General features: G+C 44.6%; 1 protein-coding gene across 1 annotated transcript in view; it reads right to left on the bottom strand.

Annotated features, from left to right (window-relative positions):
- Window positions 1–1,479, bottom strand: part of palm1a (paralemmin 1a) — a 277,402-nt gene extending 275,923 nt beyond the window's left edge. Inside the window, exon 1 of the mRNA XM_072244277.1 lies at window positions 1,269–1,479. Coding sequence (XP_072100378.1) covers window positions 1,269–1,285 — 17 coding nt within the window. The 5' untranslated portion in view covers window positions 1,286–1,479. The remainder of the gene's footprint in view (window positions 1–1,268) is intronic.
- Between the last annotated feature and the right edge of the window lie 23,858 nt (window positions 1,480–25,337).

Genomic DNA, 25,337 nt, shown 5'->3' with positions numbered 1-25,337 from the left:
GAGTACAGTCGACGTTTCGGGCCGAGATCCTTCATCAGACTCTTTTCCATAGACGCTGCCTGGACTGCTGAGTTCCTCCAGCATTCTCTGTGTGTGTCCATATGCAAGTTTGTAGGTGTAAGTATATGTATATGCATGCTATGTTCATATGTGAGAATGCGCCTGTATATGTATGTGCAAAATTAATTATGCATTATCGGAATGTCATTTGTAATGTCTCCGACCGCTGCAAATTTGAACATCTAAGAACATCTGAAGAACTTCTCCTGTGTTGGGAGATAGTGAGTGGCCCAGCCACTACAGTTCGGGAGTCCTGGGCTCTCTGTCAATGCAATGCACTGTCAGAGACCCGGAGATCCAGAGATCCGGACTAGCCCGGCTCACTCGCTGCCCTCCAAGCGGCAGAGACCTGGAGACCCGGAGCTCCGGACTAGCCCAGCTCACTCGCTGCCCTCCAAGCGGTAGGTGGTAGCTCACCCGGGTTGCTGCTCCGGAAGCTGAAGGAAGACGTAGCACCTCCCCTCCCCTCAACACCCACCACCCACCCACCCTGTCCACAGCTGCAGGGGAGGGGGTTGCATTTCCAGAACCTGCCCGGTAAAACACTTCTCAAAATGCCAACCTGTCATCAAAACAGTCCACAGTAGTGGATTTTAGTTCATTCGGAAAAAACAAAAACTGCCTCGTTCTCCATTCGCCGAAAGCTTCAAACTACCCTAGGTACCATGCTGAAACAAATTGTCCAATAAATGGTTAATTTGCTTTCTCGCTACACCCATGAAATAGACAGAGAGAATTGAAGCAGCCAACTTTCTGTCAGGATGGAGCGTCAGCTTACAACTGGTCAGAGGCGACAACGGATCACGGCGGTCATATTCTTCAATGGAAGAACGAACCCGGGTGACGCAGCCCGGAGATCGGCGCTAAGCGGGCACCCACTCCCAGCTTCAAGATCTTCGGCTTTGCAGCCATATTGGGTTCAGTGAGAAACACCGCTCGCATCCCAGCCATTTCACAATTTCAAATCAAAATACAGTCTAAACCAGCGTGCCGCAACAAAGGAAAGGTGTGACCACAATGAAATCTCAGCTGAACGCAAAGCACTCAGTTTCGCAGCAGTAGTGTACAGGCACTGTCCCAGCCCGAGGCACTGTGTACCCTTCCAGTGAAATGCCCACAGACAGCAGTCTAGTGCTACACCCACTCCCACCCACACCGGACCCGTGGATCAGTAGCCTGTTCCATAGGATCACATTGAAGTCACTTACTCCATTGCCAGTGCCATTCGCCCCGCGCTGCGGCTGGTTAGGGAGGAGAGTGTCTGTGTGATCCGGGTGGAGGAGGTGCAGTCAGGTCTGTGTGCACAGTCGGAGGGTGCTTGTTTCACTCAGAAAGCTCCCCCCTTGCTTTGACAGCCTGATATCCGCGAACAGATTCACATCTCAGTGGCTCTGTCCTGTGCTCACCCAGCTCGCAAGCTCCACTTGCGGCAGTGTCGCCGCACCCCTACTGGAGACTGCCAGCATTGCCGATTGCCAAGCGCGGAGCTGCCCGAGGGTGATGCTCTGTGCAATTCAATTAAAAACCGGTGTCACGCAGGGGACAGTCACTTCGCGCAAAACACCCAGAATCTGAAGTCTTTATTGTCTGCGCTTGGCTGCAATAATTGCAGATGGGATAACAGAAATAGGACTAACGACAAGGACTAGCGATGCAGGCTCAGGAAGGTCTCGGCCAATGAAATACTCCCCAAGCCGGCCACCCTTGTGACATATTACATACAATTGCCAATTCGGGGGACAGACTCCCTGCAAGGTAGCTATTCTTTGGCGATGTTGTTGGGAAACATCCGGGTGTTGATCCGGTAAACACACAGGATTCCCAGGACTGTTGGGGAGGCGGGAAGGTGTGGTCTGGTTTCGTGCTGTACTTGAAAAGTGACATCTTTGACACAGCAGCACTCCCTCAGAACAGAAGGGGAGTATCAGACTAGCCTAGCAGGCAGGGGATTGAACCCAGAAAGTTTGAACACCACTCCTGGCAAAGGTACACAGTTAGCGTCGCAGAGTTAGACCGCACGGAGACAGCCCCCCCCCCCACCGCCCGCTTCACTGATCAATGCAGACCACCTCCCTTCATGAAGCCAATCCCATTTTCCTGCATTTGGCCCATATCCATCTAAGCTTTTCCTATCCATATCCAAATATCTTTTAACCATTGTAAACGTGATCACCTCCACCACTACCTCTGCCAGCTCATTCCATACACTCACCACCCCATGTGAAAATTTTGCCCTTCAAGCCTCTTCTTTCACTTTAAACCTCTGCTTACTAGTTTTGGTCTGCACTACCCTGGCAACGTGCCTTTGGCCCCTTATACACCTCTAGTTTTATAAACCTCTGTAAGGTCATCTCTGAACCTCCTTTGCTCCAGGGAAAGAAACCTCAGCCTATCCAGCATTTTCTAATAACCAGACCTCATAACATGCTCATAATCTTTCCTGTACCCTTTCTTGCTTGTAGCTAACTACCACATACAGCAGCAATCTACATTCACAGAGCAATTTTACTGCAGTAAACATTCTTTTGAGGCAGAGTTAGGCAAAGAGTGACACCAAGCCGGTGGGGGGAGGGGGACAGGTGGCAATGAGAGAGATTGAAGTAGGAAGGAAACATGTTCTACTGAAGGTGTGTGCAAATGCTAGAGTGATGGAGTCTGGGTGTGCAAATGGTGGAATGATGGAGATTGGGTGTGCAAATGGTGGAGTGATGGAGTCTGGGTGTGCAAATGGTGGAGTGATGGAGTCTGGGTGTGCAAATGGTAGAGGCAGCAGCACAAGGACCTGGAGCCCAGGAGGGGAAGACAGTTACAGAGGAATACTGACATGATGAGAATGGTAACTTGTTGCCCAGAGCAGGGCAAAGGACAGAAGAGCTGTGGTGTTGCCTGGGACGTGGAAGCACTGTTTGTGGTCGAGGCTAGAGCGTCGGGATGGAGATCGGACACCATCAGGACTGGGACAAGAGCATCAGTGGGGACAGGATGCTGGCAGCCTTTGGGATGGCCCAGAGCCTCAGCTCAGCCCCAGGATGGAGCCAAGGGCCTGTAAGCAAGATAGTTTCAAAATTGGAGACAGAGGAGGTGGCAGTGGCTGGAATCTGGAACAGAAAAATAAGTGGTTGGAGGAACTCAAAGGGTCAGGCAGCATCTCTGGAGTGAAAAGGTGGAACTGAGAGAATTAAAAAAAAGTCTGGTTCTTGCTGGCCAGCATTGTCCATGCAGTTGATAAAGAGACAGGTAAGCAAACATAGGATTACTGTAGACAGGTACAATGGACAACACAGGCATGCTCTGTTCCTGTCCTGTTACACTCCATTCTCCATTACTCCAGCAAGGAGCTCCTCTGGAGACAAGAGGAGTGTGAAGAATCTCACAGACTGACAACATCCAGATAATGGGATGTCACTGAGGGAGAGCTGGGCCAGAAATGTCACCGAGGCAGGGGAAGCAGGGGGATCAGAACTAAGTTCAAGTTTATTGACATGGGCATACCGTTCATTCTCCGGGTATAAGTAACACAAACATCACCCGTTTGCTGCAGCAGCACAGTACATTACAAGCATGACAAATATAAATTACATGTACATTACTTAAATTATAGACTACTTAAACAGCAAAATTAACAAAATTAGACATAATGAAGCTAGTGAAAAAAGAGGAGGCCCAGGATGTATTGTTGAGGATAATGGAATCAGGAAGGGAAGAGAATTGGTTACACACTTACATGTAGGTCCATTAACGGGCTGTGTTCTGCAGCAGATGGTGCTGCTGTCTCAGTTCTCCAGGGACCTGGGTTAATCCTGACCTTGACTACATGGATTTTCCCCCCACCCCTCCCCAGGTACTCTGGTTTCCGCCCACAAACCAAAGAGGCATTGCTGGTTAATTGCCAGTGGGTAAGTGAGTGTCCAAGCAATCAAAAGGGAGTTAATGGACATACGTGTGAAAGTAAGTCATAAGAAATTAAGCTGAATAGGAGCAAGACTGATGGAATTGCTCTGCTGGGAGTTGGCTGGACCCAAAGTATTGAATGGCCCTTTCCATGCTGTAATGAATGAAAAGAACATAGATCAGACATCTCAGTGATGTCACATTGGCTGAAAAATACAGCTTTTGTACTGCCGTGGACCTGCCTCTGATTCTGATTCTGGAACGGTGCAGTAATAACAGGGTTGTCGTAACAGGAGATTTTAATTTCCCCAATATTGATTGGCATCTCCCTAGAGCGAGGGGCTTAGATGGGGTAGAGTTTGTTAGGTGTGTTCAGGAAGGTTTCCTGACACAGTATGTAGATAAGCCTACAAGAGGAGAGGCTGTTCTTGATCTGGTAATGGGAAATGAACCTGGTCAGGTGTCAGGTCTCTCAGAGGGAGAGCATTTTGGAGATACTGATCACAATTTGGATCCAGAACTGGCTTGCCCACAGAAGCCAAAGAGTGTTTGTAGATGGGTCATATTCTGCATGGAGGTTGGTCACCAGTGGTGTGCCTCAGGGATCTGTTCTGGGACCCCTTCTCTTTGTGATTTTTATAAGTGACCTGGATGAGGAAGTGGAGGGATGGGTTAGTAAATATGCCAATGACACAAAGGTTGGAGGTGCTGTGGATAGTGTGGAGGGCTGTCAAAGGTTACAGCGGGACATTGATAGGATGCAAAACTGAGCTGAGAAGTAGCAGATGGAGTTCAACCCAGGTAAGTGTGAGGTGGTTCATTTTGGTAGGTTAAATATGATGGCAGAATATAATATTAATCGTAAGACTCTTAGCAGTGTGGAGGATCCGAGGGATCTTGGGGTCCGAGTCCATAGGACGCTCAAACCAGCTGCGCAGTTTGACTCTGTGGTTAAGAAGGCGTACGGTGTATTGCCCTTCATCAGTCGTGGAATTGAATTTAGGAGCCGAGAGGTAATGTTGCAGCTATATAGGGCCCTGGTCAGACTCCACTTGGAGTACTGTGCTCAGTTCTGTTCACCTCACTACAGGAAGGACGTGGAAACCATCAGAAGGGTGCAGAGGAGATTTACAAGGATGTTGCCTGGATTGGGGGAGCATGCCTTATGAGAATAGGTTGAGTGAACTCGGCCTTTTCTCCTTGGAGCAACGGAGGATGAGAGGTGACCTGATAGAGGTGTATAAGATGATGAGGGGCATTGATCATGTGGATAGTCAGAGGCTTTTTCCTCAGGGCTGAAATGGTTGCCACAAGAGGACACAGGTTTAAGGTGCTGGGGAGTAGGTACAGAGGAGATGTCAGGGGTAAGTTTTTTACTCAGAGGTGTTGAGTGCATAGAATGGGCTGCCGGCAACGATGGTGGAAGCGGATACGATAGGGTCTTTTAGGAGACTTTTGGATAGGTACATGGAGCTTAGAAAAATAGAGGGCTATGGGTAAGCCTAGTAATTTCTAAGGCAGGGACATATTCGGCACAACTTTGTGGGCTGAATGGCCTGTATTGTGCTGTAGGTTTTCTATGTTTCTAATTCTGTCTCCTTTACCATAATATTGGAGAGGGATAGGAACAGACAAGTTAGGAAAGTGTTTAGTTGGAGTAAGGAGAAAAATGAGGCTATCAGGCAGAAACTTGGAAGCATAAATTGGGAACAAATGTTCTCAGGGAAATATATGGAAGAAATGTGGCAAATGTTCAGGGGATATTTGCGTGGAGTTCTGCATAGGTATGTTCCAATGAGACAGGGAAAGGATGGTAGGGTACAGGAACCGTGGTGTACAAAGGCTGTTGTAAATCTAGTCAAGAAGAAAAGCAAAGCTTACAAAAGGTTCAAAAAACTAGGCAATGATAGAGATCTAGAAGATTATAAGGCTAGCAGGAAGGAGCTTAAGAATGAAATTAGGAGAGCCAGAAGAGGCCATGAGAAGGCCTTGGCAAGCAGGATTAAGGAAAACCCCAAGTATTCTAAGAACAAGAGGATAAGATGTGAGGGAATAGGACCAATCAAGTGTGACAGTGGAAGAGTGTGTATGGAACCGGAGGAGGTAAAAGAGGTACTTAATGAATACTTTGATTCAGTATTCACTACGGAAAAGGACCTTGGCTCTTGTAGGGATGACTTACAGTGGACTGAAAAGCTTGAGCATATAGACATTAAGGAAGAGGATGTGCTGGAGCTTTTGGAAAGCATCAAGTTGGATAATTCACCAGGACCAGACAAGATGTAACCCAGGCTACTGTGGGAGGCGAGGGAGGAGATTGCTGAGCCTCTGACAATGATCTTTGCATCAGCAATGGGGACGGGAGAAGTTCCAGGAGGGTTGCAGATGTTGTTCCCTTATTCAGAATCAGAATCAGGTTTATTATCACCGGCATGTGACATGAAATTTGTTAACTTAGCAGCAGCAGTTCAATGCAATACATAATCTAGCAGGGAGAGAGAAAAAAAATAAAACACAATAATAAATAAACAAGTAAATCAATTATGTATATTGAATAGATTATTTTAAAAATGTGCAAAAACAGAAATACTGTATATTTAAAAAGTGAGGTAGTGTCCAAAGCTTCAAAGTCTATTTAGGAATTGAATGGGATTCCTAAATGGGAAGAAAAGGAGTTAGGAATAGCCTAGGAAATTATAGACTAGTGAATCTTACTTCAGTGGTTGGTAAGCTGATGGAGAAGATCCTGAGAGGCAGGATTTATGAACATTTGGAGAGGTATAATATGATTAGGAATAGTCAGCATGGCTTTGTTAAAGGCAGCCATGCTTTACGAGCCTGACTGAATTTTTTAAGGATATGACTAAACACATTGATGGAGGTAGAGTAGTAGATGTAGTGTATATGGATTTCAGCAAGGCATTTGATAAGGTACCCCATGTAAGGCTTATTGAGAAGGTAAGGAGGCATGGGATCCAAGGGGACCTTGCCTTGTGGATCCAGAACTGGCTTGCCCACAGAAGGCAAAGAGTGGTTGTAGACGGGTCATATTCTGCATGGAGGTCAGTGACCAGTGGTGTGCACCAGGGATCTGTTCTGGGACCCCTTCTCTTTGTGATTTTTATAAATGACCTGGATGAGGAAGTGGAGGGATGCGTTACTAAATTTGCTGATGACACAAAGGTTAGGTGTGTTGTGAATAGTGTGGAGGGCTGTCCGAGGTTATAGTGGGACATCGAGAGGTTGCACAACTGGGCTGAGAAGTGGCAGGTGGAGTTCAAGCCAGATACGTGTGAGGTGGTTCATACTGATAGGTCAAATATGATGGCAGAATATAGTACTAATAGCAGTTTGGAGGAGCAGAAGGATCTTGGGGTCTGAGTCCATAGGACACTTGCTGCGCAGGTTGACTGTGTGGTTAAGAAGGCATATGGCGTATTGGCCTTCATCAACCGTAGGATTGAGTTCAAGAGCCGAGAGGTAATGCTACAGTTACATAGTACCGTGGTCAGACCCCACTTGGAGTACTGTGCTCATTTCTGGTCACCTCACTACAGGAAGGAAATTATAGAAAGTGTGCAGAGGAGATTTACAAGGATGTTGTCTGGATTGGGGAGCATGCCTTATGAGAATAGGTTGAGTGAACTCGGCCTTTTCTCCTTGGAGCGATGGAGGATGAGAGGTGATTTGAGAGAGGTGTATAAGATGATGAGAGGCATTGATCGTGTGGATAGTCAGAGGCTTTTTCCCAGGGCTGAAATGGCTAACATGAGAGGGCACAGTTTTAAGGTGCTTAAAAGTAGGTACAGAGGAGATGTCAGGGGTAAGTTTTTTACGCGGAGAGTGGTGAGTGCGTGGAATAGGCTGCCGGCGACAGTGGTGGAGGCGGATACGATAGGGTCTTTTAAGAGACTCTTGGATAGATATATGGAGCTCAGAAAAATAGCGGGCTATGGGTAACCCTATGTAATTTCTAAAGTAAGTACATGGTCAGCACAGCATTGTGGGCTGAAGGGCCTGTATTGTGCTGTAGGTTTTCTATGTTTCTATGTTCCTCTCCGAATGACTTTCATGTTCTTTCTTTGTTTTGTGGCTATCTGGAGAACACAAATTTCAGAGTTGTATATGAATATGTGCTTTGTTAATAAATGAACCTTTGAACCGGGAAATAGTTGTTGAGGCAGCTCACCCTGATCTGCTATGATTGTTGCCCTTTTGTAGTAGATAGGAACCTCCAAAATGCAGCAGTGAAAGATTGAAGATGCCTTAAACATACTCGCCATTTGGTTGGCACAGGTTTTCAATGCCCTACCAGGTATACCATTAGTTTTTGCACTAATGTCATGTTTCACACAGTTTTTCTTCATTGTGTTATGTAATTTCTGTGTGTTGTCGAACATGTATGTCTGTATGCTACTACAGTACATGCAGTTTGTCTTTGTACCTGTATCTCACCCTACTTGTGCACATGACAATAGAGACCTGAGACAGAGAGAAGTATAGAGACAAGCAGAGAGAGAGAGTGTGTGTGTGAGAGAGAGAGAGGGAGAGGCAGTAAAAGAGAGAGAGAGAGAGAGACAATGACAGAGAGAGAGAGGCAGTAAAAGAGAGAGAGAGGGAGGGGCAGTAAGAGAGAGACAGAGACAGAGACAGTGACAGAGAGAGAGAGGCAGTGAGAGAGAGAGAGGCAGACAGAGAGAGACAGAGACAAAGACAGAGACGGAGACAGTGACAAAGAGAGAGAGAAAATGAAATGGCAGAAGACAGAAATGACAGAGGAAGAACAGTAGGGACCTAAACAGAAAGTAAGATGGACATAGAAGTAGAGCTGGAGGTTTAGTGATGCGAGTACTTAAGCATTCTTTCTAAGCTGCATTTCATTATGGCATGGAAACAACAAAGCAGTCAATGGATAATAGCACGTAACAAACAGCAGTAGCTGATACAACAATACATGCTAAGGCATGGAAGATTATAAACTACGTACATGTTGGTAACTGGGGTTTAAGTGGGTACCACAATGAACATGGATATAGTGGACCAAGGGGCCTATTTCTACGTTCTATGACACAGTACACATAATCATTATACAAACGTACAGACACATTTATTGTGTTTTAGTTTCCCTAAAAAAATGTAACAAACAAGCCCATATTAAACCTAGTTGGAGTCACAGAGCGATACAGCACAGAGACAGTTGCCTCAGACCAGCTGGTTCACACTGACCACATAGCACAGTCACAGACACACAGTTGTCTACACAGATAAAATTATACAATCAGATTACTGTTTATGTTTAGTGTAATATGATAAAAATATTCAAAAAACATTTACATACAGTGAACAACTATAAAATTAACTAAACATTGATCAAATCATTTTCTGATCTTCACATCTACCTGGCAAAGTAAACTTACAACATGACACCTACAGCAAAGTACCCAATGAATAACTTCTCCAATATAAATTCAGTAGACTCTTTATCAAGTGCCTCCTGTATCTAATAAAGTGGCCACAAAGTGGACATTGGTGGTCCTCTGGTCTTGTAGCTTATCTACGTCAAGGTTTGAAGAGTTGTGAGTTCAGAGATGTTCTTCTGCACGCCACTGTTGTAATGTGTGGTTATTTGAGTTGCTGTCACCTTCCCGTCAGCTTTGGCCATTCTGTTCTGCACTCTCTCATTACTAAGGTGTTTTCATCCACAGAACTATCTTTTACTGGATGTTTTTTTGCACCATTCTCTGTAAACTCTAGAGACCGTTATGCGTGAAAATCCCAGGAGATCAGCAGTTTCTGAGATACTCAAACCACCCTGTCTGGCACCAATAATCATTCCATGGTCAAATTCACTTAAATCAAATTACTTCCCCATTCTGACGTTTGGTCTGAACAACAACTGAACCTCTTGACCTTGCCTGCATGCATTTATGCATTGATTTGTTGCCACGTGATAGGCTGATAGGTATTTGTATTAAAGAGCAGCCATACAGGTGTACCTAATAAAGCAGCTGCCGAGCGTACTTCACATGACAAATCAGAATCAGAGGGAGGTTTAATAACACTGCCATATGTCCTGAAATTTGTTAACTTAGCAGCAGCAGTTCAATGTAATACATGATAATATAGAAAAAAATAAGTAAGTAAATCAATTACAGTAAGTATATATATGTATATTAAGTAGTTAAACTAAAGTAATGCAAAAACAGAAATGTTAAGAAAAAGTGAGGTAGTGTCCATAGGTTCAATGTTCATTTAGGAATCAGATGACAGAGGGGAAGAAGCTGATCCTGAAGTCATACATCATCTACAGAAGAATTACTTAAATAACATATAAACTGAATACAGTGCATTACATGCATTTTTGAAATCATTTGCAAACCCTATACAATTCATCATTATAGTAATTGCAGCAGTAAAATTATATTGCCCCAAAATATTCTTGAAATATCACAAAGTCAATAGTAATCTTTAAATTTTCTAGTTTTAAGCCAATAAGACATAGGAGCAGAATTAGACTATTCAGCCCATTGAGTCTGCTCTGTCATTTCTTCATGGCTGATTTGTTTTCCCTCTCAATCCCATTATCCTACATTCTCCCCATAACATTTGACACCCCTGCTAATCAAGAACCTATGAATCTCCGTTTTAAGTATACTCAGTGATACAGTCCCTTGCACTGGGACTCCCAAGTGCCTTTGCACCTCCAATTTTTGAATTTTCTCCCCATTTAGAAAATAGTTTTGTCTTTATTCCTTGTACCAAAGTGCATGACCATACACCTCCCTTCACTTTATTCCATCTGCCACTTCTTTACCCATTTTCCTAATCTGTCTAAGACCTTCTGCAGACTCTTTACTTCTGCAAGTCTACCTGTGCCTTCACTTATCTTTGTATCATCCGAAAACCTGGCCACAAAACTAAAAATTCTGCTGTCCAGATTACTAACATATAACGTGAAAAGTAGTGACCCATGCGGAACACCACTCGTAAATGACAGAAAACTGGAAGAGGCCCCCATTACCACTGTTTGCCTCCTGCTGGTCATCCAAACTTCTGTTCATGCTGGTACCTTTCCTGTCATACCATGAGCTCTCACCTTATTTAGCAACCTCTCGAGCGGCACCTTGTCAGAGGCCTTCTGAAAATCCAAATAACCAACATCCACTGTGTCTATCTTGCCTAAGATTTCCTTGAAGAATTTGAGCACACTCAGCTTTACATCACAGCTCTCAACAGGCCTGTGAACTGCAGGCTTTTCCTTCTCCTTGCTGATGCTGTTGAAGCTAAGAAGTCACTGGTTGACTTTTGCTCTCTGGATGGTTCCCATACTGTTGCCATGACACTGACTCTCTCTCAGCCACAGTGTACTGAGAAGATACAGTAGCTTTTTGGACACTTCCATGATGTCACATTGCAGAACTCACCTTTTTATGCAAGGTTGTAAAATCCTACCACATTTCTTGTTCACAGGCTATTGGATTTTCTTGCAATCCTTTAAGCTGGCAACTATTCACGGACTGAACTGAGCTTCCTTCTCAATTAGAACCTTGCATGCATTCAGGTCGTCCAGCAAACTGCCCAAGTCATGTGCGTTGCTTCAGCTGAACCCAGCTGTACAAAGCTCATGCAATGCTTGTTCTATCTCAAGGACCACATTTTCTTCCCCCACAGGGTCATCTGCTGCCCCTGTGCATGCTTCCCCACTCAGTCATTCATGAGGCAGTGGTGAATAGTTTTCAAAATTTCACATTTCAAAGTTCAAAATAAATTTATTATCAAAGTATATATATGTCACCATTTATTAACTTGAGATTCACTTTCTTGTGGGCATTTACAGTAGAACATACAATGGAATCAATGAAAAACTACACACAAAGACTGAAAAACAACTAACGGGTAAAAGAAAACAAACAGCAAATCCAAAAAATCCCCACAAATAGTAGTTAATAAATAAGTAAATAAATATTGTGACGTTCAGTTTGTGGAATCTTAAAAGAAAACATTCAAAAACAGCCACTAACTGAAGCACAACTTACATTTAAAAGAGCAATTGAAATCACTGTTTCAGTGGAAACCACAGACAGAGACACATTTGAGTTGTATGTAATGAAAGTGAAGATGAACAAAATTTCAACATCTAACCAGAAACCGGCACGGCTGAACAAATTACTATTGTGGCAGGGGCTCGCATACACCAGACCAATGCAGGCTTAAAGGTGAAATTGCGGAAAATGCAACAAATTAGGACACATAAAAAGGGCATGTTGGGCCTACAAAAATAAGTGGACTGCACAGAGAAGTGAAAAGATAAAATGTCAAGTTGCAATTTCAGAAAGAGCACTAATCTGCACACTGTTGATGAAAAATCAACAGTAGCAAATTATTCAGTAGTACTCATATCTACGGCGATGAAATGCTTTGAGAGGTTGGTTATGGCTAGAATCAACTCCTGCCTCAGCAAGGACCTGGACCCACTGCAATTTGCCTATTGCCACAGTAGGTCTATGGCAGACACAATCTTAAAAGCTCTTCAAGCGGCCTTAGATCATCTGGACAATACAAAAACCTATGCTAGGATGCTGTTTAACACCATCATTCCTACAGCTGATCAAAAAGCTACAAAACCTGGGCCATTGTAACTCCCTCTGCAATTAGATCCTCGACTTCCTAACTGGAAGACCACAATCTGTGCAGATTCGTCATAACATCTCCTCCTCGCAGATGATAAACACTAGTGCACCTCAGGAGTGTGTGCTTAGCTCACTGCTCTACTCTCTCTATACCCATGACTGTCTGGCTAGGCATTACTCAAATTCCAGCTATAAATTTGTTGATAGTAGAACCATTGTTGGCAGAATTTCAGATGAAGATGAAAGGGTGTACATGAGTGAGACGTACAACCTTGTACTCAATGTCAGTAAAACTAACAGCTGATTGTGGACTTCAAAAAGGAGAAGATGAGGGAACACAAATCAATCCTCATAGAGGGATCAGAAGTGGAGAGAGTGAGCAATTTCCAGTTCCTGGGTGTCAATATCTCTGAAGATCTAACCTGGTGACAAAATATCGATGCAGCTATAAAGAAGGCAAGACAGTGGTTATATTTCATTAGGAGTTTGAGGACATTTGGTTTATCACCTAAAGCACTCGAAAAGTTCAGCAGATGTATTGTGGAGAGCATTTTGACTGGTTGCACCACCATCTGGTATTGGGGGGGGGGGGTGTGGATGGTGGGGCTACTGCACAGGATCAAAAGAAGCTACAGAAAGTTATTAAATTAGTCAGCTCCATCATGGGTACTAGCCTCTGTAGTATCCAAGGAGCCATGCCTCAGAGAGGCAGCATCCATTATTAAGAACCCCCATTGCCCAGTACATACTCTTTTTTATTGTTACTGTCGGGAAGGAGGTACAGAAGCCTGAAGGCACATACTCAGCGATTCAGGAACAGCTTCTTCCCCTCTGCCATCTGATTCCCAAATGGACACTGAACCCTTGGACACTACCTAAATTTTTTATTATTACATTTTTGCAGTATTTTTAATTTAACTATTTAATATACATATATATATATACACTTACTGTAATTAATTTATTTTTTGTTGCTATATTATCATGTGTTTTATTGTATTGCTGCCTCTAAACTACGAAATCTCACAACATTTGCTGATGATTCACGAGCTGAGGTTCATGAGGATGATTCTGGGATTGAAGGGGTTAACACATGAGGAGCATTTGGCAGCTTTGGGCCTGTACTCACTGGAATTTAGAGGACTGCATGAGGATCTCATTGAAACCTACCAAATTTTGAAAGGACTAGATACGGTGGATGTGGAGAGGATGTTCCCTCTGGTGGGGGTATCCAGAACTAGAGGGCACAGCCTCAAAATTGAGGGGCGACCTTTTAGAACAGAGGGAGGAATTTTTTTGAGTCAAAGAGTGGGTGAACCCTAACGCTCTGCCACAGACTGCGGTGGAGGCCAAATCTGTGGGTATATTCAAAGCAGACGTTAATAGGTTCCTGATTGGTTGGGGCATCAAAGGATATGGTGAGAAGGGAGGTCTCTGGGGTTGAATGGGATCCAGGATCAGCTATGATGAAATGGTGGAGTGGGCTTGAGGGGCTGAATGGCCTAATTCTGCTCCTTTGTCTTATGGTCTTATGATATTAAACCTGATTCTGATTCTGAGAGTGGCACAGGACTGTGTAGCCTTGAGATTTATATTATGAAAACTAATAAACAAGCAATAGGGGTTATGCCAGAAGTGAACAGCAAATTAATTAAAACGGAATTGGAGACTGCCTCAGCTGTTTCAGTCATTCCACACTATGAGTTTGAGAGGCATTTCAAAGAACTGAACCCTGCAGATATCCCACTAAGAACTTATACAGGAGAGAAGAAAGCTTCTGAGGGAATGACATTTGTAACAGTGACACCGGAATGTCGTCCCCGCACCCCACTGCCCACGGGAGGACTGCAGTGAGGAGGAGTCTGTGACCCACCTCTTTGCACACTGCCAGTTTGCAAAGAGGGTGTGGAGGAGGATGGACGGGCTAGTGTCACGTTTTATCCCCAGCAGCTGCGTAACAGAGGACTCTCTGATCTACAGGCTGTTCCCGGGGACGCACACGGAGACCAACATCCGGTGCTGCTGGCAGATCATCAACTCGGTGAAAGACGCTCTTTGGTCAGCCCGAAACTTGATGATCTACCAGCACATGGAGATGTCCGTGGGAGAATGCTGCCGACTGGCACACTCTCGGCTGCAGGAGTACGTGCTGAGGGACGCACTGAAACTTGGTGCAGCCACCGCAAGGGCCCGGTGGGGAAGGACCACAGTATAGGTTTCTCCACCCGTGGGAGTGGGAGGGGTCGGTGGGCGAGGAGTATACCCCTCAACAATGAGATGCTAAGCTGAACTACTGGAGTGCCACGTGGGTGGCTATAAACACGGATATTTTACTGAGTATAATGGAAACGTATGTAAAGGATGAAAAGTTATTGAATGGTTTATTGTATATATTTATTTTTGAATAAAGTATATTTTGAAAAAAAAATTTGTAACAGTGAAATACAATAACCAACAAGCAAAATTGAGCTTGCATGTGGTAATACATAAGGATCAGTATTGTGGGGGTGTGATTGGCTGAGGCAAATTGAAAGCTTCCCAAACAAGAAGGTTCAGTGTTTTACTCCCGACAAGCAGTCCTGGTGACGGACTATGGAGCTGATCAAAAAATGGTGACTTGGAAAGATTAAGGACGGAACTGGGCCACTATACACCATGGAGAGTGCATCTGATATCATCTAGAAATGACACATCGATTAGTTGAGAACAGCGTTAATTGTTAGAGAAGAAAGTTGGCCACCACTATCAGAACCACTTCCTGTAGATCAGAGTCAGCTCCTACAGTCACCAGGGAGGAGGTCCCAGAACCTGCGACTGGTTTACTGCCACAACTCTCACCTGCCAAGTAGAGAGATCCCCCTTGTCAGGAAAGACATTATTCCACAAGAGTAAGAAAGCCTCCACTACAATTAATCTTTAGATCTGAATGGGACAGTTAAAGTTTACTATGCTGTGGCTGTCTGTATATAGAAATAATATACTGTGCTGAGGTGCTTTCTACATTGAGTATGGGGTTTTTAGCTGAACAGGGAGGAGAATGTAATGTTTTGTAACTTCAAAGCATTAAACTAATTCAAAGGAAGACACAGGAGTCCAAAATGTGCATCCTACTTTGAGTTTACTTCAAGCGAGACATGTATGTATCACGTGGTAGTGTGATGATGTACGCAATTCATGTATTAATACATTTAACCCATAATTAATTATTTTAAATGAACAAAGATACTTACTCGAATATCACTGAACTATCAAACACACAACACATACTGTATGGAGCACACACTTGGGTAGGCCAAGGCTGACAACTTCTGTGAGATTCTACATTAAAAAGCAGTAATTGATTTAGTCACACGTTTCCTGTTAGTAAGCAAACTGTTTAAGCAGCAGCACTGTAGCGGTAACAGCCTAGCTGCTGAGCTCAGCTAGGTATTCAAGAGTCAGAACAATACAGTGCAGATACAGGCCCTTCAGCCCAATGGATCCATGCCGACATATTGGGTGGGTGGTGGGGTGTGGGGGGCTTCAAAATTCAGTTACAGAACTGGACTGTCTTAAGCACAAGGCTGTTCTTTGGTAAACTTCCACATTAGGAAAGGGCAGTCCAAGAGCAATTCTCAAATAAACTGCTCACTCACTAAAGAGCTGGGCTTAACATCCTCTCCTATAGGTAGCGTTTGCTGTGACTGATCTGTTGTTTGGCTTGAACCGATCCTGGTGGGGAAAAGATTAGTGAAAGCTCACAGAACAGCACAATTTAAAACTCTTCCAGAGTCCATCAAATCCAACCAATCACGGTGAATAATTACAAACATTACACACAAAATTACACAAATGACACATAAAATTACTGAAGTATAATACTGCAAACCACCGTAACAAGAGCTCTGTATTCTACACTACATGCAGTGTTAACGCATAATCACAGTATCTCCTTTATCAAATCTATCTCCTTTACCATAGCATTGGAGAGGGATAGGAACAGACAAGTTAGGAAAGCATTTAATTGGAGTAAGGGAAAATATGAGGCTATCAGGCAGGAACTTGGAAGCATAAATTGGGAACAGTTGTTCTCAGGGAAATGTATGGAAGAAATGTGGCAAATGTTCAGGGGATATTTGCGTGGAGTTCTGCATAGGTACATTGCAATGAAACGGAAAAGATGGTAGGATACAGGAACCGTGATGTACAAAGGCTGTTGAAAATATAGTCAAGAGAAGAAAAGCTTACAAAAGGTTCAAAAAACTAGGTAATGTTAGAAATCTAGAAGATTATAAAGCTAGCAGGAAGCAGTTTAAGAATGAAATTAGGAGAGCCAGAAGGGGCCATGAGGTGGCCTTGGGGGACAGGATTAAGGAAAACTCCAAGGCATTCAACAAGTATGTGAAGAGCAAGAGGATAAGTCGTGAGACAATAGGACCAATCAAGTGTGACAATGGAAAAGTGTGTATGGAACTGGAGGAGATGGCAGAGGTACTTAATGAATACTTTGCTTCAGTACTCACTACAGAAAAGGATCTTGGTGATTGTAGGGATGACTTACAGTGGACTGAAAAACTTGAGTATGTAGATATTAAGAAAGAGGATGTGCTGGAGATTTTGGAAATCACCAAGTTGGATAAGTCAACGGGACAGGACGAGATGTACCCCAGGCTACTGTGGGAGGTGAAGGAGGAGACTGCTGAGCCTCTGGCGATGATCTTTGCATCATCAACGGGGATGGGAGAGGTTCCGGAGGATTGGAAGGTTGCAGATGTTGTTCCCTTATTCAAGAAAGGGAATAAATGTAGCCCAGGAAATTATAGACTAGTGAGTTGTACTTCAGTGGTTGGTAAGTTGATGGAGAAGATCCTGAGAAGCAAGATTTATGAACATTTGGAGAAGCATAATATGATTAGGAATAGTCAGCATGGCTTTGTGAAAGGCAGGTCGTGCTTTGTGAGCCTGGTTGAATTTTTTGAGGCAGTGACTTATCACATTGATGAATGTAGAGCAGTCAATGTAGTGTATATGGATTTCTGTAAGGTATTTGATAAGGTACCCCATGCAAGGCTTATTGAGAAAGTAAGGAGGCATGGGATCCAAGGGGACCTTGCTTTGTGGATCCAGAACTGACTTGCCCACAGAAGGCAAAGAGTTTTTGTAGATGGGTCATATTCTGCATGGAGGCCAGTGACCAGTGGTGTGCCTCAGGGATCTGTTCTGTGACCCCTTCTCTTCATGATTTTTATAAATTACTTGGATGAGGAACTGGAGGGATGGGTTAGTAAATTTGCCGATGACACAAAGGTTATGGGTGTTGTGGATGGTGTGGAGAGCTGTCAGAGGCTACAGCGGGACATTGATAGGATGCAAAACTGGGCTGAGAAATGGCAGATAGAGTTCAATTCAGATGTGTGAGGTGCTTCATTTTGGTAGGTCAAATATGTTGGCAGAATATAGTATTAATGGTAAGACTCTTGGCGGTGTGGAGGATCTGAGGGATCTTGGGGTCCAAGTCCATAGGACACTTAAAGCTGCTGCACAGGTTGACTCTGTGGTTAAGAACGCATAAGGCCTTCATCAAACATGGGATTGAGTTTAGGAGCCGAGGGGTAATGTTGCAGCTCTATAGCATCCTGGTCAGACTCTACTTGGAGTACTGTGCTCATTTCTGGTCACCTCACTACAGGAAGGATGTGGAAACCATAGAAAGGGTGCAGAGGAGATTTACAAGGATGTTGCCTGGATTGGACAGCATGCCTTATGGGAATAGGTTGAGTGAACTCAGCCTTTTCTCCTTGGAGTGACAGAGGATGAGAGGTGACCTGATAGACGTGTATAAGATGATGAGAGGCATTGATCATGTGGATAGTCAGAGTCTTTTTCCTAGGGCTGAAACAGCTAGCAGGAGAGGGCACAGTTATAAGGTGCTAGGAAGTAGGTACAGAGGAGATGTCAGGGATAAGTTTTTTTTGTATAAACGTAGAGAGTGGTGAGTGCATGGAATGGACTGCCAGCGACAGTAGTGGAGGCAGATACGATAAGGTCTTTTAAGAGACTCCTGGATAGGTACATGGAGCTTAGAAAAACAGAGGGCTATGGGTAAGCCTAGGTAATTTCTAAGGTAAGGACATGTCTGGCACAGCTTTGTGAGCCAAAGGGCCTGTATTGTGCTGTAGGCTTTCTATGTTCCTATCTCTACAGGATGTCAAACCCCTTTGTAGTTCTCTTACAAACTGTCCTCAGACTCTAAATATTAGTTAAGAAATCACAGTAAGGCCATTAGATTGAGACAATCTTCCTTTTTGATTGTCTCATCCCCAGTCTGTTTGCCCAATATAGGAATATTTTATGTTTAGACTGGATGACAGTGTGCAGATATGTATCCACCAAAGAAGGTTTAAAGCTCTCCTTCCCTTTGCTCACCTGCAGGTCACCCTTGCTGGGTGTAGCACCTACTTAGCCCCCTGATCAGAGTCACTTGAAGCCATGGGCGCAGGTAGTGGATGGTCATATGAGCCGCTGATGCATATCTCAAGTCCTGTTTATACAACCATTGATGCCAGACAGACAATCTCTGGAGGTTACCCATCTTGCACAGACACTGTCCAGAAGAAGGCAACAGCAAACCACTTCCGCAGAGAAATTTTGTCAAAAACAATCATGGTCATTGACTATATTTGCTCACGTTGTACAACACAGCACATAATGATAATGATTATGCTTAGACATTAGCACAACAAAGACAGGAAAACATTTGAATTCATCAATGGTCTAGAAGTTGTACCTCTCCTGATATTCACATCTTTCAATGACTGACTTAATAACATTTTACGGATGTGATCGTGTCGCAGAGATCCTGTGAAGTTGGTCTTGGCGTAAAGCAAATACCTCTGGATTCCGCAAACACGAGGAAATCTGCAGATGCTGAAAATTCAGCCAACACACACAAAATGCTGGTGAATGCAGCAGGCCAGGCAGCATCTATTGCAAGAAGTACAGTCGACGTTTTGGGCCGAGACCCTTCATCAGGACTAACTGAAAGAAGAGGTAGTAAGAGATTTGAAAGTGGGAGGGGGAGTGGGAGATCTGAAATGATAGGAGAAGACAGGAGGGGGAGGGATGAAACTAAGAGCTGGAAAGTTGATTGGCAAAAGGGATACAAGGCTGGAGAAGGGAGAGGATCATGGGACGGGAGGCCTAGGGAGAAAGAAAGGGGCAGGGGAGCACTAGAGGAAGATGGAGAGCAGGCAAGGCATTATTGTGAGAAGGACAGAGAGAGAAAAAGGAGAGAGAAGAAAAAAAAGGAAAAATAATAGCTAAATAAACAAACAAACAAATAAATAAGGGATGGAGTAAGAAGGGGAGGAGGGGCATTAACGGAAGTTAGAGAAATCAATGTTCATGCCATCAGGTTGGAGGCTACCCAGACAGAATATAAGGTGTTGTTCCTCCAACCTGAGTGTGGCTTCATCTTGACAGTAGAGGAGGCCATGGGTTGACTTACCAGAATGGGAATGAGATGTGGAATTGAAATGTGTGGCTCCTGGGAGATCCTGCCTTCTCTGGTGGACAGAGTGTAGGTGTTCGGCAAAACAGTCTCCCAGTCTGCGTCAGGTCTCACCAATATATAGAAGGCCACATCGGGAGCACCGGACGCAGCATATCACCCCAGCCGACTCACAGGTGAAGTGTTGCCTCACCTGGAAGGACTGTCTGGGGCCCTGAATGGTGGTGAGGGAGGAAGTGTAAGGGCATGTGTAGCACTTGTTCCGCTTACAAGGATAAGTGCTGGGAGGGAGATCGGTGGGAAGGGATGGGGGGGACGAATGGACAAGAGAGTCGCGTAGGGAGCGATCCCTGCCGAAAGCAGAGAGAGGGGAGGGAGGGAACGATGTGCTTGGTGGGTGGATCCCTTTGGAGGTGGCGGAAGTTACGGAGAATAATATGTTGGACCTGGAGGCTGGTGGGGTGGTAGGTGAGGACAAGGGGAACCCTATCCCTTCTGGGGTGGCGGGAGGATGGAGTGAGAGCAGATGTACGTGAAATGGGGGAGATGCGTTTGAGAGCAGAGTTGATGGTGGAGGAAGGGAAGCCCCTTTATTTAAAAAATGAAGGCATCTCCCTCGTCCTGCAATGAAAAGCTTCATCCTGAGAGCAGACGCGGTGGAGACGGAGGAATTGCGAGATGGGGATGGCATCTTTGCAAAAGACGGGGTGGGAAGAGGAATAGTCCAGGTAGCTGTGAGAATCTGTAGGCTTATAGTAGACATCAGTAGATAAGCTGTCCCCAGAGATAGAGACAGAAAGATCAAGAAAGGGGAGGGAGGTGTCAGAAATGGATCAGGTAAATTTGAGGGCAGGGTGAAAGTTGGAGGCAAAGTTAACGAAGTCAACGAGCTCAGCATGCATGCAGGAAGCAGCACCAATGCAGTCGTCGATGTAGCGAAGGAAAAGTGGGGACGGATACCAGTATAGGCTTGGAACATGGACTGTTCCACAAAGCCAACAAAAAGGCAGGCATAGCTGGGACCCATACGGGTGCACATGGCTACACCTTTAGTTTGGCGGAAGTCGGAGGAGCCAAAGGAGAAATTATTAAGAGTAAGGACTAATTACGCTAGACAGAGGAGAGTGGTGGTAGAGGGGAACTGGTTAAGTCTGTAATCCAAAAAGAAGCGGAGAGCTTTGAGACCTTCCTGATGGGGGATGGAAGTATATAGGGACTGGACATGGTGAAAATAAGTGGTGGTGGCCAGGGAACTTAAAATCATTGAAAAAATTCAGAGTGTGTGAAGTGTCACGAAGATAGGTGGGAAGGGATTGAACAAGGTGTGATAAAACAGTGTCGAGGTATGCAGAAATGAGTTTGTTGGGGCAGGAGCAAGCTGAGACAATGGGTCTACCTGGACAGGCAGGTTTGTGGATCTTACTTTTGGATTCCCTTTCCAGCGTACAAACTGTTTGAAATGTTTCGCTTTGATACAGGGATCTCACAATATCTTGGGATAGAACAGGCTGTGTAGTGGTTAGCGCAATGTTTTACAGTAGTAGTGACCCGGGTTCAATTCCCTCAGCTGTCTATCAGGAGTTTGTACGTTCTTCCCATGACTGTGTGGGTTTCCTCTGGGTGCTCCAGTTTTCTCCCATAGTCCAAAGACGTACTGGTTAATAGGTTATTTTGATCATTGTGAATTGACCCATGATTAGGCTAGGGTTAAAATGGGGGTTGCTGGGTGGTGCAGCTCGAATGGTCAAAAAGGCCTATTCTGCGCTGTATCTCAATAAATAAATAAATTAATTAACGTAATTACTTATTCACATAATCTCCTATCTATCTGTCTGCCTGTTTGTTTAGGACCTATTTACCAAGTCACTTTCCAATGTGTTTACCTACTTGTTTATTTATTTACTTATCATTTGTTTGTTTAGAGAAACAGAATGGTTACAGACCTTTCCAACCAACCCACTGAACCTGCACTTCCCAATTAACCCACTAACCAAACCCCCTGGCAATCTGGGAATAAACTGGAGCACCCGGGAGAGACCCACCCAGGCACAGGGAGAATGTACAAACTGCTTATTGCTGCAATTGAACTGGGTGGATGGCACTGCAACAGCGTTATAAGCCGCTGTCCTACCATGCCACTGCGTGTTGAGGACGCAAGACCACCTTCTGCAACTCCTTATAAACCTGGAGATGCTGGAATGTGCTGCTTAATATAATGAAACAGTATCAGCGTTACCTTCACTCATCCAGACCATCCGATGCTGTAACTGCGAGCTTTTTCACATTCATACGAAGTTCAAATCTGACTGAACCAGGAACTGTTTCTCGCTGTACCGATGCTGCCCCTCTGTAAGACTATAAGACATAGGAGCAGAATTTTGCCATTTAATCCAAGAGGTTTGCTCTGCCATTTCATCCTGGCTGATCCATTTTCCCTCTCAAATCCATTATCTTGCTTTCTCCTTGTAACCTTTTGGACCCTGACTAATCAAGAACCTATCAACTTCTGCCTTAAATACACCGAATAACCTGACCTCCACAGCTGCATACAGCGAAGAATTTTATGGATTCACCACTCTCTGACTAAAGAAATTCCTCCTCATCTCTGTTCTAAATGGATGTCCCTCTATCCTGAGGCTGTGCCCTCGAGTCCTAATCTTCCCCACCATAGGAAATATCCTCTCTACGTTGTGACGCCAAGCAAAGCTATCGGACAATTGATGCTAATGAGAGAGAAGAGAGGGATTAATGGAAAAGAAACACAATTTAGAATATTGACAGACCGGTTGCTTTGAACCTGAACTGTTTGAAGTTTGATCGACAGGTGATACCCCAGCAGGGGAATAAAAAACGCAGGTTTGCTAAGGCACACAACACACCACGAGACCACAAGACCCTGGAAAGAGCTGTGTACCCCCACAAGTGGTGGGAGTTTGGAATTCCAGTTCACGGGAACCAACCAGAGGCTCACAGGGTGTAAAAGTACGATCGGTGGGAACCTGGGGTGTGTGTCCGCCCTTGCCTGGGTCCCGGGTTCACCGCAGAAGAATGATCGTATCCAGAACGGAGGGGTCACAGTCGGTGACCTCAGCGGAGATTAGAAGACATAAAAGTGTCTGACCGAAGCCAACTGTGAAGACATCAAAGGTCTGCCTGAACCAAATTGCATCTCTCTCTCTCTCTCTTTCTCTCCAACGGTACAACAATAGCAATTACAGCAAACTGCACTAAACTGAACTGAACTCTGCTTCACTTAAGACTGATCATTTTACCCCTAGACTGCGGTAGAGCTTGGTTGATTCCTATTACCCTAGTTCTGTGTATACGTGTGTAATATCATTGCTAACCTGTTACATTTATATCCTTACAATTAGTGTACTGTATTACTTATTTCTTTAATAAGACTTTATTAGTTCCTAGTAATTCAGACTCCAACGAGCGTTCCACTTCTGCTGGTTTGGGAACCCAGTTACGGGGTATGTAACAACGTCTATTCTATTCAGTCCTTTCAGCATTCAATAGGTTTCAATGAGATCCAACCTCATTCTTCTAAATTCCAGTGACTACAGGCCCAGAGCCATCAAATGCTCCTCATGTGACAACACTTTCATTCCCAGAATTATTCTCATAAACCTCGACCTCCTCCAATGTCAGGACATGCTTTCATAGATAAAGGGCCCAAAGCTGCTCACAATACTCCAGATGAAGCCTCACCAGTGCATTATAAAGTCTTAACATTACATCCTTGCTTTTATGTTCTAGTCCTCTCAAAATGAATGCTAAAATTGTATTTGCCTTCTTCACCACCAACTCACCCTGGAGGACTGTCAAAGGTTACAACAGGACATTGATAGAATGCAAAACTGGACTGAGAAGTGGCAGATGAGTTCAACCTAGCTAAGTGTGAGGTGGTTCATTTTGGCAGGTCAAATATGATGGCAGAATATAGTATTAATGGCAGTGTGGAAGATCAGAGGGATCTCGGGGTCTGAGTCCATAGGACACTCAAAGCTGCTGTGCAGGTTGACGGAGTATTGGCCTTCATCAACCATGGGATTGAGTTCAAGAGCCGAGAGGTAATGTTACAGCTTTCTAGGACCCTGGTCAGACCCCACTTGGAGTACGTGCTCAATTCTGGTCACATCACTACAGGAAGGATGTGGTAACTATAGAAAGGGTGCAGGGGAGATTTACTAGGATGTTGCCTGGATTGGAGAGCATGCCTTATGAGAATAGATTGAGTGAACTTGGCCTTTTCTCCTTGGAGTGACAGAGGATGAGAGGTGACCTGATCGGGGGTGGCGCTAAGGTGGTGCTAGCTGGTGCTATAGCCCCAGCAGAAATTACAATAGCACCACTGTAGCACCACCAAGAAATTAACTGAAATTTCACATACAAATTGCAGCTGCTTTGCTTTCTTTGTATAGTTTTGAATACAGCTTGTTTCTCCAGTTGATCTAGTGAAACAGCGCCCCCAATTACCATAGAACCCACGCAGCAATAAAGTTATAAACTCTGTCAGATATGCTTATTCATTCGTTGTCAATGTCTTGCCATTGTTGTCCTCAGATAGTTAAACTGACCTAAGATCACTTAAAGTGGTGATGTCACTCACACGAGAGATCGATAGTATACATCCAGGCGCAGATCCATGGTCTCGCGAGACTAACGGATGCCGCTCAGACACATTGTGTTTTTACAAGCTAGCGTGGGCCTGGCACGTGCATTATTTTGGCCGGCGTGAAAAATGGATCAATTTTTAGTAAGAAAACGACCTTGTCCATAGGAGTCAGTGGTGTCTTAGCCTGAGCCGGTCTGAATTGAAAGTGACATGCAGAAAGGAGTAAGTGGGGATGAGGACGACAGCAGTTCATCGAAGGAGTGTGAGGGCGAAGTAGAGGAACAAGAAACGGAGCGGGATTCGGAAGAGAACGTGGATGAAGCTGCTCTTAGTGCGAGTGGGAATACTGTCAGCGATGTTAGCCAGCAGCCTGAGGAAGGACCCCGTCGGTCAGCATTGAAAAAGTACCCTTCGCAACAGTTTGGCAATCAGCAAAGGAGTTTTATTTGTGGCTGGTTTGACTGACTGGAGTATTCAATCACGAAAGATACTACATTCTGTTTCGCATACAGGCATTTCCTGTGTGGAGGACATGGGTTCCATTCTGAGTCTACCTTCACTGTTACCGGTTACCACAACTGGCAGAAAGCTATAACAGCTTTCAAAACCCACCATGTAAGTGCAGCTCATAAGTTTGCTATGGAGG

This window comes from Mobula birostris, chromosome 26 (genome assembly GCF_030028105.1).
Source record: "Mobula birostris isolate sMobBir1 chromosome 26, sMobBir1.hap1, whole genome shotgun sequence".
Classification (NCBI taxonomy): domain Eukaryota; kingdom Metazoa; phylum Chordata; class Chondrichthyes; order Myliobatiformes; family Myliobatidae; genus Mobula; species Mobula birostris.
This window is presented reverse-complemented; position numbering and strand designations above follow the sequence as displayed.